At 48.7% G+C, this 13,358-nt stretch overlaps 1 protein-coding gene across 4 annotated transcripts in view; it reads right to left on the reverse strand.

Annotated features, from left to right (window-relative positions):
- Positions 1–13,358, reverse strand: part of RNF123 (ring finger protein 123) — a 363,039-nt gene that overhangs the window by 11,644 nt on the left and 338,037 nt on the right. For all 4 annotated transcript variants that reach the window (XM_033926520.1, XM_033926519.1, XM_033926522.1 and 1 more), the window contains exon 37: positions 7,697–7,791. In XM_033926520.1, the coding sequence (XP_033782411.1) occupies positions 7,697–7,791 (95 nt within the window). The remainder of the gene's footprint in view (positions 1–7,696; positions 7,792–13,358) is intronic.

Raw genomic sequence — 13,358 nt, forward strand, 5'->3', positions numbered from 1 at the left:
CCACTGTGATGCCAGGGTCCACTGGGGGATCCTGAGATGGAGTCTGGCAAAGGGTGTCACATGTACTGTGGAGGCCATATGGCCCAGGAGCACCATCAGTTGTCTCGCCGGTAGGGTTTGGTGAGTAGACACCGACTGGCAGAGATGAAGAAGAGACTCCATGCGTTGCAGAGGCAGGAATGCTCGGAGTCGAGTGGTGTCCAGGACCGCTCCGATGAAGGGGAGGGACTGGGTGGGTTGTAGATGAGACTTGGAAAAGTTGATCTCGAAGCCCAAATTCTGGAGGAAGTAGGTTGTAGCCAAGACCGCCGAAGTGACCTCTGGGGCTGACGGGGCCTTGATGAGCCAGTCGTCGAGGTATGGGAACACCTGTAGACCCCTGTCTCGGAGTGCCGCGGCCACTACCACCAGGCACTTTGTGAAGACTCTGGGGGACGAAGAGAGGCCGAATGGTAGCACTCGATACTGTAGGTGCAGATTTCCCACCCGAAATCTGAGGAACTTTCGGGAGGCCGGGTGAATGGGGATGGGAATGTAGGCCTCCTTGAGATCCAGGGAGCATAACCAGTCGTTCTGCTCGAGGAGGGGGTATAGAGAAGCCAAAGTCAACATGCGAAACTTCTCTTTGACCAGAAACTTGTTGAGGGCCCGAAGGTCTAAAATGGGTCGCAGGTCGCCCGTTTTCTTCGGGACGAGGAAGTACCGGGAGTAAAACCCTCGGTTCAATTGGTCTGACGGGACCGGTTCGACAGCCCGAAGCTGAAGTAAGGTTTGGACTTCCTGAAGAAGAAGGGCGGTCTGTGTCGAGCTTGAAGGATACTCTCTTGGAGGATGGTCCGGGGGGACCCGATGGAAGTGAAGAGAGAATCCTTCTCTTATGATGGTAAGGACCCATAGGTCCGTGGTTATGGCCTCCCATCGATGGTAAAAAAGATGGAGGCGGCCCCCTATGGGAGAGGCTGAGGGGTGCAGAACGGTGTCGGTTATGCTCCCAGGAGGGGAGTCAAAAGGGCTGGGGAGCCTTAGGTGCAGCCGGTGGCTGAGGTTTTTGCTGAGACTTCTGGGGAGGTTGTCTCTTCGCAGGTTGTCTCGCAGCAGGCGTTTGTCTGGGCATGTAACGCCGCTGGTAAATCAGGGGTGGCCTGGAAGGTCGAGACTGTTGAGGTTTGGGTTTGGGCCGCAGGATGGATTGAAAAGATTTTTCGTGATCCGACAGCTTCTTGGTAACAGTTTCGATAGACTCATCGAACAGGTCAGCTCCCGCACATGGTACGTTGGCGAGTCTGTCCTGGAGGTTGGGATCCATATCGATTGTACGGAGCCATGCCAGGCGACGCATGGCTACCGCGCTTGCGGCAGCACGTGCCGAGAGTTCGAATGCATCGAAGGAGGATTGCATCAGCTGGAGGCGTAATTGGGAGAGGGAGGCTACCACTTCCTCGAACTCGAATCGAGCTTGGGTGTCTATGAACGGAGTGAACTTGCGGAGCACCGGCAAGAAGAACTCCAGATAGGAAGAGAAAAAGAAATTGTAGTTCAGCACCCGTGACGCCATCATGGAGTTTTGATAGAATTTTCTACCAAATTTGTCCATCGTTCTCCCCTCTCGGCCCGGCGGTACAGAGGCGTAGACCTGAGAGGGATGAGAGCGTTTAAGAGAGGACTCGACCAGTAGGGATTGGTGGGAGAGTTGAGGGCCCTCAAACCCTTTATGGTGCACGATGCGGTATCGAGCATCGAGTTTGCTGGGAATCGCCGGTATGGAGTACGGTGTTTCGAAACACTGCATGAAGGTCTGATCCAGCAATTTATGCAGGGGGAGCCGAAGCGACTCCGTTGGAGGGTTAGGTAAATGCATGGTGTCCAGATACTCTTTGGAGTATCGGGAGCCCGTGTCAAGGGTCACATCCAGATCATCCGCCATTTGTCGGAGGAATGATGAGAAAGACAATTGATCCGCCAGCGTCGGTCTGTGGGACGGGCTGGAGGAGGAAGAGGCCTCCGGATCCATGGACATCGGGGAGTGGCAAGGAGAATCGGGTACGGGTGTCTCCTCGTACTCCGGTCCCTCCGGAGGGGACACCTCTGATGAGGAGTATCCCATACGTTGCAGTTTTTTCTGCGGTGACACCTCCGAATGGCGTGAAGAGTGCCAGGATGAGTGTCTTGATCGGTGCCCGTCTCGGTGGCGGGACGGGGATCGGGATCGTCTGTGCATCACATGGTCTCCCGAGGCCCCCAAGTGGTGGATAGGGCTGGAAGCGGTGGATCGCAACTGGGGTTGCGATGCGGATTCTTGCGATGCTACCCAAGTCTGGTAAGGAGTACGGAAGAACTCTTCCTGACTATGCCCAGGGCTTTGAGTATCGATCGGAGGTCTGGTCCCATGTTGGCGCGGAGGCGTAATGGGCTCTAATGGCGGCATATCGGTAAGCGAGGCTTGCCGCATGGGCATCGCCGCCCTCCCCCGTTCGTCCTCGTCGGTTTTCGAGGTCGAACGGTGTGGAGGAGGGGGAGGGGGCGGACCGCCCCTTTGGACCGGTACCGGGAGGTCACCCTGTATGGCAGCGATGAGCCCGGGTCCGATGGTCTGCATGAGCTCAACGAATTGAGCTTCCAGCATGGACCGTAGCGAAGCCGATAAGGAGGGATCCGCACCGAAAGGGGGTCCTCCTGCACGGTCATCGCGCTCCTTCGAGGTCGAGTGCTTCTGCTTAGTAGCTTTCGGCACTTTGATGACCACTGGTGGTACTGTGGAAGGAAGAGGTACCTGAACCGAGGAGACCGGGGCAGGCACTGACGTCGAGCTCGTGGATGTTGTCGGGATGAACGATGCCGGTTTCACCACACTCGATGCAGGAGGGGTCGATACCGGTTTCGCCCGAACCGGGGAGGTATCAGATGAAGTGGAGGCTGAAGGATCCTTAGCTGCGTCCATCTTGAACATCGATTCCCACAATAGGCAACGCCGTTTGAATGAGCGTGCCGTAAGGGTAGAGCAAGGCCTGCACGATTTCGGACCCAAACACTGCAAACAGCGCCGGTGAGGGTCCGTGAGTGAAATCGCGCGTTGGCACTTGCTGCACTTTTTAAACCCGGTGATTGGCCGGGACATAGGCCGGAAAATCTCCGCCGCGAGGTCGAAGCCTGTGGGCCTGAGCCACGTGGCCGGCCCGTTCGACCCGCCGGAGGAAATAATCTTCTTTTTTTTTTTTTTTTTTAACTGAAAAAGAAATGTACTGTTAACTGTAATTAAAAGAAAGCGAAAACGCGGACAAGGAAGGCAAATTTAACTGAATTCAGCTAGCGCATGATGAAGTTGAACTTCTCAGCTCCGCGGAAAGAAAAGAACTGAGGAGACACGCCCGGATCTCCGGGCGGGAAGGCACCGGCGCATGCGCGGTGCGGGCATCTAGAAACTTTTAAGTTTCTACAAGCAACACGTGCTTGTGAGACGTCCGTACCGGGGCTCTGTCTGATGACATCACCCACTAGTGAGAATACCTGCCTGCTTGTCCTGGAATAAATATGTATACCCTAGAGGAAAGGAGGGACAGGGGAGATATGATTCAGATGTTCAAATACTTGAAGGGTATTAACGTAGAACAAAATCTTTTCCAGAGAAAGGAAAATGGCTTTTCCAGAGAAAGGAATATTTTAAACAAAAATGCAGGTTCTATCAGTGCTACCCTAAAACACAGGATTTATAACAGGATTTTCCCTACTTTAGTCACCCTGAGCCATAGGCACCAGAAATATAGGCTCTATACCACCTAAAACACAGTATTTTAAACAAAAATGCAGGCCAGTACTGGGCAGACTTGCATGGTCTGTTTCTATATATGGCCGTTTAGGGGAGGATGGGCTAGAGAGGGCTTCGAGATTTCGGCAGTTGGAACCCAAGCACAGTACTGGGTAGAGTTTTGGATTTTTGCCCAGAAATAGCTAAGAAGAAAAAATTTAAATTGAATCAGGTTGGGCAGACTGGATAGACCATTAGGGTCTTTATCTTCCGTCATCTACTATGTTACTATGTTACTGTGTTACATGTATGGTTGTATCTATATTCCCATCCTGCAGAGGTGAGCTGTGACCACCACCTTCGTGAAGATGCTTGGGGTCATTGCCAAACCAAAAAGCATGAAAATGTTATTGAAGGACATGAAATCTCAAGTATTTCCTGTGGTCCAAGAAAATGAGAATATGAAAGTATGTCTTCATCAGATCTAGGGAGGCTAGGAATTCCCCCAGATCCACCGCTGCAATGACAGATTGAACCGTCTTCAATGTGGAAGGGCAGTACTCTCAGTGCTGCCAGACTTTAGGTCTAGGATCGGTCTCCAATCTTCGGTACCTTTTCTCGGGCACTATGAGATATAAGGAGTATCTGTCAGAGCCCAATTCTTCTTTGGGAACTGGTCTATAGCTTGAATGTCCAATAACCTTAGCACTGCTCAAGCCTTGGCCTCTTCTTCCGGCTGTCCAGCCAATAAACAGATCTCAAAGAGGGCAATAAAACTCGATCTTGTGACCCTCTCACAAGATCTAGAACCTAAGCGGCAGTCTGAGGAAATTTGCTCCCACTCCCTCCACAGTGATGACAGTCTATTGCCAATGTGCAGGAGAGTTGCAGACAAACTGGTATCATTGTGATTTCTTGGAGGTTGTGTTGACACGAGACCCTGAGGGTTGCTGGCGTCTAGAGCTGCCAAATCGCTGTTTGGACCTCTGATAAGATCTCTAAGTGGAGGAATCTGTATAATAACGGCGGGAACATCGTGAAGGACATTTGTCTCTGCCTTACCTAATAGGTCAGTGAGGTCTGAGATTTGGGGTGGCGATCTGTCACCCTTACCAAATAGCATCTGCCCTACTATTTAAGGTGGTTTTGGAGGCTAAATCACTCATCCACTCTCTGATCCAGAGCATGCAGCGGGCAGAAACTGCATACACCGACACCGATGACTCTAATGATATCATTTAGAGTGTCTGCCACATGATCCACCCCCTTCAACACCAGCTGGGGGCAGACATCCTCCTCCTTGGTCGGACTTTGCTGTAACCTGCTACAAACGAGGCTGCCGCAAGTGCTTCAAATTGTCTCTTAAGAACCACATCCACCTTGAGATCTTGTGCATCCTTTAACATCACTCCTCCCTCACTAAGGAGAGAGGTACGTTTATTCAGCCGAAGGTGAATTCTACTGTGGTTCAAGTAACTAAACCACCTTTAGGGAGCCTTTTGCAGTCTCACTATTCAGTGACCAGCAAGGTGATGTTTAGATGCAAGGGAAAAGAAAGATGATCTGTTCATTTGTGCTGTTCATGACCGTGCACTGTGAGCTCCAACTTCAACTCCCTGAGCTCATCTGAAATGACATGTGGGATGGTAGCCATCTTGAACAGTTGCCATACCGACTGATCATCTCCCTGGTCAAGAGCATCAATCACCTCTTGACTCCCCGGTCCCTAACAGGGAACCAGAATCCTCCAGGACGGAAGCTCAGCCCTGGGACAATAAAGGCATGGAGCCTAATCTTCAGTCCTACTCCACTTGGTCATACAGGCTGGGAGCCATCGTCCTGCGTGGCAGAGACCTCCTGAAGAGGTCTCCCCGGTCTAATACCAGCATGTCCCTAAGCAGTGCAGTGCACCTACCTTGGGCCCATCAAATAAACTTTCCACAGAAGATTCACAAATTCTAGAATAAATCCTTGGACAGTAGGCCCCACAAGGACCTCAGACTGGCTTCGCTAGGGTTCTGCAGTGTCCACGCACTTGCGTTTTGTGCCTTCACTATTTGAGGACTCCAGGAAGAATTTTCTCTCTACCACTCTCCACCCCACCCCCGTGGCCCTAGAGGACTCAGAGGAGGCTAAGCCCAAGGCTCTAAACCCTCCTTCGCATGTGCTGCAGCACGCGGTACACGGATGCTCCTCGGCTGACTACCAGTGCAAAACTGGCATGATATAGAGGAAGAGCAGCCTGAGGAATCCATCCCAGTCAATTCTGAGTCAAATTGAGGGGTTTTGAGACAGAAGGAGGCAAGAAAAATCATGCCATAAATAGCCCGTGGGGGCTCCCCTGAAAGTTAAAATAAACTGAGGGAAAAGTGTTTTGTAGATGGGAGACTCTCTCTCTGGCCCCAGAAATCCTTAAATTTTCAAATCCCCCCCCCCCACACACACACAGATTTTCCCCATAGGGAGAGAGCTTTCTGTCTCAAATTCCTGTGGTACAGTCCATATTTGAAAATCTTTGGGCTGCCAGTTGGACTGGAACCGATTGAAGGCTCAACTCCTATAAATCCTCTTGGCGGCACAGGGGGAAAATAAAATGTAGTTGGCTTCCTGAAACCCAAAGGGATTCACACAGAGGATTTAAAGACTGCGCTCAAGCCTCTAATAAATCAGAAGGCGAGCAGGGGAAAGGACCCTAAGCCTCAAAATAACACAAAACAAGCTGGCTTATCAGGGGGTTGCCCTGCGAGCTACAGCCCACCCTTGCGGAGTCTGCATTCTCTCAGGCAGAGTAGCCCCAAACATGGGGTCTTCTGGCACCAAAGCCTACCAAAAATGGAGTAAAAAGGCCCCAAAATAATAAAAAGTGAACAGAGCTGATCAGAACACCTTTTCTTGGTTCGCTTACAGAAGGAAAAACTGAAGAGGGAGCTATACCTAACTGGTGAAGGAGGAAGAGCTGAAAGATGTGACTGACACCCTTCTGCAAGTGGTTTGCGAACATGGATTGATCACCTAATGTTTGGACTCCTGGATATATATAACAATTATGCATGTAACTATCTTTAGTACTGCATAAGTTGTGTGCTCAAATTCCAGAATGTGTAACTTTAAGGGGGTGGGGTGGGCCTGGAAAGGGTATGAATGTTTAATTGCCTGACATACCCAGTTAAATGTGTGGGTTACAGAATACTAGCATTTATGCACCTAACTGCTAACAGTTAAGAGCAAGGATTTATGAACATTATTGAGTTAACACAAATGCTCGCAAGTAAATGCAGACTTATACTAGTATTCTATAATGGCAGCTGCATGCACAACTGCTATTACAGAATTAGAGCTTAGCATGCATCATCCTGGTGTCTAACTTTAGGTGATCTAAAGAGAATTACTCCCTATAAGTTTTTTCTTTTAGTATGCTGTAGATTTCAGTGAGTTCTACTACGGCAGAATTATGCAGCTATATTTTTTTGTTATACAGACCACATCCTTAACTGCAAAATAAAGCTCTTCAAAAGCCAGTATTATTCCTTAAACACTGACATGTCTCAAGTTTGAAGATTATCTAAATCATGCTTGGACTTTTAAAGTTACAGCTAAATATGTAATTGGAAAAAAAAAAAAGTAAAGAAATATTGTCAACTCTTTGGACACTTCAAATTACATCAGTCGATCAACCTTTCAGTATAGGAAACTAGCTATGGAAGCCTATAAGGAAAAAAACCTCATAAACCCGTTAACAGCTATAGATTATAATCCATATCTATATACATAGAAAGTCTTTGTCTCATTCTGTCCAAGCTTCAGTTTCTAAATATGTTGATATCTTGAATGCTAACATAACTTACAAATCTAGCCATTTGGGATATGTCTCTCCACTTGAATCAGCTAACACATGGGCATCTGAATTTCACTAAAGTAAAATTCATGTTCCAAGTTGAACGGAAAAGCACTTACAAGAGTGGAAGCCGCTGCTTGTTTGGATTCCTCACTCAGGTGGGCTAGCATCTGATCCACTTTAGACAGTTCATCCTGACTGATGTAATCAGTGTCTTATATGAATCAAATAATGGAGGACAAATGAAAAAAAGAAAACTGTGGTTAATGACAGAAAGTATGCAATGTTATTACAAAACAGTTAAAAAAATATATAACCACTCTCGTACCTAATTCATCTAAATTTTATTTGATCTCTGCACATCAATTAGTGAATAAAACACAAAAGGGGTAATTTACTAACATCATTATCTATCATAGGGCACACTGGACAAAATTAGGCCCATAGTAGATAACGCGTACTCATCTGTAGCAGGTGCTCTGAGACATGTGGGTGACACCAACTTCGGAGCAAACGCTGCCCAATGTTCTATTGGAATATGATAGTGCAAGGCATGGCAGTACAATACATACTTGATAATGATAATATATGCTAGGTGTGATATAGCATGGAATGTTTGGCAAGGTGTACGACTGTACATAACGCATGATAATATGTGTTAGGTATGAAATGTGAGGCAGGGCATGGTAGTATCAGTGATGGTTGATCTTGTTGTGTAGGGTACACCGACATTTGAGCGCAGAACAAAAGCGCTCCGACAAAGCCGCACCGACAGTTGTGTGCAGGGACGAATGCACGCCGTTATTACCATTCCTGTTAGCGCTGTGAGGGGGCTTTCTTAGAAATACTCGTGCTCACATTGAGGGGGGGTCAGAGTGGAAGAGCCGGTGTTTGGGAGAAGAGTGGGACTTTTTGGTGTGTTGGGAGGTTTCCCCCCTACAACCCCCCCTCAACGTGAGCGCAAGTATTTGCCAGTGTAGTGGAAGGTTCTCCCCCCACATCCTTCACAGCGCTAACGGTAATAATGGCTTTACAGCGCTAACGGTAATAATGGCTTCAGGCGGTGGCACACATTTGTCTCTGAACACAATTGTCAGCGCCAAAGCAGTCTGGATCTTGGGCTCCCGTCATCTAAGGCAGTGGTACACTCAGAGGATCCCGCTGTAGATTCCATCGAGACAACAGTGACTGTTGAAGGGGCCGAAGCCATGCTCTGGCCCAAGGGATCACGTCTATGGCCACAACCATGAGACCCAGGACCTGCAGATATTGCCAGGCCTTAGGAGCCAGAACTGCTAACATGTCCTGAATGGAGTTCCGGATCTTGAACTTCATGGGGTCCGGAAGGAACACCCGGTTCCTGGCCGTGTGAAACCTGATTCCCAGGTACTCCAAGTCTTGCTTCTGCTCGAGGTGGCTCTTCTTCAGGTTGATCACCCAGCAAAGACGCTCCAGCAGTTGAACCACTTGTTGCACCGCTCTGCACCCATCCAGCAGGGAGGGGGCTCTGATCAGCCAGTCCTCCAGGTACTGGTGTACAAGGACACCCTGTGAATGAAGGTGTGCAGCTACTACCATCATGATCTTGGTGAATGTTCTGGGCACAGAGGTCAGCCCAAATGGCAGAACTGCAAATTGGAAGTGCCGTCCCAGCATGTGGAACCGCAGAAACCTCCTGTGTTCTCGAAATATGGGGATGTGAAGGTACGCTTCTGTGAGATCCAGGGAAGCCAAGAATTCTCCTGGTGCCACTGAGCAAACCGTCTCCATCCTGAAGCATGGAACTCACAGGAAAGCATTCACTGCCTTTAGATCCAGAATTGATCTCCAATCTTCTGAGACTTTCTTTGGAACGATGAAGTATATCGATTATTTCCCTGAGCCTAAGTTGTCCTCTAGGATGGGTTCTATAGCTACCAGAGCTATCAGCTTGCAAATCGTGACCTGCACGCGCAGAGCTCTTTCTGGATGCCCCATGGGCGAAGCCAAGAAGAAATCCAATGGAGGTCAGTGAAACTCCAATCTGAGGCCGCCTTTGACCACTTCTAGGACCACCAGTCCAAAGTTACCCTCTGCCACTCCATCAGGAAGACCGAAAGATGCCCCCAACCCGAGGAAGAAGTGTCAGATGCCTGGCATCAGAACTGCTTTTTAGCAGGACGCTTGTTGAAGGATTGCTGGTGGGCCAGACCCCCAAAACGAGGTCTGGAGGAGACTCCAAATCTTGTGCCTGAAGCCGGGGGCCCGGCGTACTAGTGAGGGCACCTGTAGGGATGAAAATTCAGCCGTTCTGAGCCCCTTTCCAATAGGACCTTTGGTTTACAGTCCTATACACTGGCCATGAGGTCATCCAGACCTCACAATAGCAGGCCCTTAAAGGGCAACCTGCTCAGTGTGGCCTTGGAAGAATCCCCAGACCACTGACAAATCAAAAGCATTCTTCTGACTGACAAAGAGTAAGCACCTAGCTTAGCAAACACCTTTCGCCAAATAATCCATCCCGGAGACCAGAAAATCTATATCCTCGGGATCATGGTGGAGCTTGGAGTGACAAGCACGGGTGACAAAAGAAGTGGCTGCTGTAGCCCGAATCCCTGCTGCCGTGAAATCAAAAAGGCACTTTAGGATGAAATCCACTCGCCTGTCCTGAACATCCTTCAGGATTACCCCTCCAAGGAAGTACGCTTAGTGACTTGTGCTACAGCGGAATCTATTTTTGGTGGAGTCAGGCCATGGGGCCATGGGGTACAACCTCGCCATGGCCCTAGCGCATTTGAGGGGACCCTCCGGGGACTCCCAAAGTTCAGTAAGGATCCTAGCCAGATCCGGATTATCCAGAAATGAGGCAGACAGCGGACGTTGGTCACTCATCAGGGAACATTCCGCCGGTTCAGGTTGAACCAAATTCAGGTTCAACTCTCATATGGACTCAGCAATAATATCCCCAAGATTGCGGGATCCACTCTCATCAGGATCATGCAGATCCGCAAGATTAGCCACATCAGCAGATGCTGCCAAGGATACCTGAGACAACAGGGGTATAGAGACCAAAGCAGAAGCCTACTCTCCGGGGTCCCTGAGAGAGAACATAGAGACAAGCTGGAATCCAGGGGTTGGGAAGATCCCATCTGCTGTGCTGGATTCTGAGTTGTGGAAAATTTTCTGCATGCATCTGATCTAGAATGACTTATGACTGATCTAGAATGCTTATGACTTATGACTGATGACTTATGACTGATCTAGAATGCTTAGATGACTTGTCCCCGGAACTGCATTTTGCTAAAGCAACAGTCTTACCCTTTAACGAATGCGCTTTTCATGTCGCCGGCAGAAGTAGAAGCAAGGGGGGACTATCCAGAGGAGGGAAGAGTGGAAGCCGTGCTAACCTCACCCCCCTTGCGGGCCGTAGCAAAAAAGAAACACGACTGCGAATCCGACAGCCATCTGCTACAAATGAGGCCTGAATTCATGCCATCCTGTCCTGAGGAAGCCATCTGAGAAGTTTGGAGCGAAAACAAAGCTCCTAAGTCCAAAAAATATACTTTTGAAAGTTTTAATGAAATTTCAAGATGGCTGCCGTGGGTGCTGATTTTGCCCTAAAATGGCCCGTGAAAAACACAGGGAATTCAGGAAAATGGCGATTTTGCAATTTAAAAGGGAGGGTGGGGGGTGTTAGGGCATGTAAGGAAACCACCCAAAAACCCCTGTCTAGGACCCCCTAAAATCGCCAAACCAGCATGCACACAGATACTCACAGTGGCATGAAATAGAAAAGAATGGCAGGCAAGCTTAAGATACAGCACCTCACCTTCTCTGTCACCTCACTACCAGGACCTCCAGGACAATCAGGGAAGGTACGCAGTCCAGTCCCGATCGCGCCTCCACGGAACCGCACAGCCTGCATCAAACCCCTTAGCAGACAAACCCAGGGTGAGTTAGCTCCCGATTCCGGAGCCCCAATCTGACCTGCAGGTTGTCCAGGGGCTCACTGCAGCGGCAAGGAACCCCCCAGATGCAGACAATTATAGATATAGAAAAGTCCCCGCAGGGTGAATCCTCAGCACTAGGCTAATCTAATCTAATCCTTGATCTTATAGACCGGATCATTCCCCAAAGGGACTCGACCCGGTTAACAAAACATTGGGCTCCTTTTACAAAGCTATGCTAGTGGTTTTAGCGCACGCTTAGCGCACGTTAAATTGCCCCGCGCGTTAAACGCTTACGCCAGCATTGAGCTGGCGTTAGTTCTAGCCGCATAGTGCGGGTTTAGCGCGCTAAAATTCTCCGTGTGCTAAAAACGCTATTGCAGCTTTGTAAAAGGAGCCAATAGTATTAAGGATCCATAATGAACAATAAAAATGGAAGAATCAGCAGATTTCAACATTCAATTATCAACTGAGGGTTCTTTCAATTATCTACAAGATATTTCGTAAACAGATATGTTTTCAAGGTTTTTCTAAAACAAATCAGTGAGGCAAGAGTTCTACTATCAGAAGGAAGGTCATTCCAGATATTTGCCATTGTAAAAACCAAAGAGTGTGAAACCCTACCTAAAGTCTGAATCCCTTTAATAGTTTAAATACATAATAAGATACATAAGATACATAAGCAATGCCTCTGCCGGGTCAGACCTGAGGTCCATCGTGCCCAGCAGTCCGCTCACGCGGCGGCCCAACAGGTCCAGGACCTGCATAATAATCCTCTATCTATACCCCTCTATCCCCTTTTCCAACAGGAAATTGTCCAATCCTTTCTTAAACCCCAGTACCGTACTCTGCCCTATTACATCCTCTGGAAGAGCATTCCAAGTCTCCACCACCCGCTGAATAAAGAAAAACTTCCTAGCATTTGTTCTGAATCTATCCCCTTCCAATTTTTCCAAATGCCCTCTTGTTCTTTTATGTTTTGAAAGTTTGAAGAATCTGTCTCTCTCCACTCTCTCTATGCCCCTCATGATCTTGTAGGTCTCTATCATGTCTCCTCTGAGTCTCCGCTTTTCCAGGGAGAAGAGCTCCAGCTTCTCCAGTCTTTCTGTGTATGAAAGGTTTTCCATGCCCTTAATCATTCGTGTCGCTCTCCTCTGGACCCTCTCAAGTATTGCCATATCCTTCTTAAGGTGCGGTGACCAATACTGAACACAGTACTCCAGGTGCGGGCGCACCATTGCCCGATACAACGGCAGGATGACTTCTTTTGTTCTGGTCGTAATACCATTTTTAATAATACCCAACATTCTGTTTGCCTTCTTCGCGGCTGCTGCACATTGCGCCGTTGACTTCATTGTTGTATCCACCAGTACACCCAAATCTCTTTCAAGGTTACTTCCCTCTAATACTAATCCCCCCATTTGGTAGCTGAACATCGGGTTCTTTCTCCCTATATGCATGACCTTGCATTTCCCTACATTGAATTTCATCTGCCATTTATTCGCCCACTCCTCCAGTTTGCTTAGGTCCCTTTGTAGGTCCTCACACTCTTCCGTAGTTCTGACCCTTCTACAGAGTTTAGTGTCATCCGCAAATTTTATAACTTCACATTTCGTCCCCGTTTCCAGGTCATTAATAAATACATTTAACAGCAGCGGTCCAAGTACAGACCCCTGCGGAACTCCGCTCGTGACTTTCCTCCAGCCTGAGTAGTGACCCTTCACTCCAACCCTCTGTCTCCTGCCTGCCAACCAGTGTTTGACCCATCTGTGTACGTCCCCTTCCACCCCGTGGTTCCACAGCTTCCTAAGTAACCGCTCATGGGGTACCTTGTCAAAGGCCTTTTGGAAGTCAA

Source organism: Geotrypetes seraphini, chromosome 17 (assembly GCF_902459505.1).
Source record: "Geotrypetes seraphini chromosome 17, aGeoSer1.1, whole genome shotgun sequence".
Lineage (NCBI taxonomy): Eukaryota > Metazoa > Chordata > Amphibia > Gymnophiona > Dermophiidae > Geotrypetes > Geotrypetes seraphini.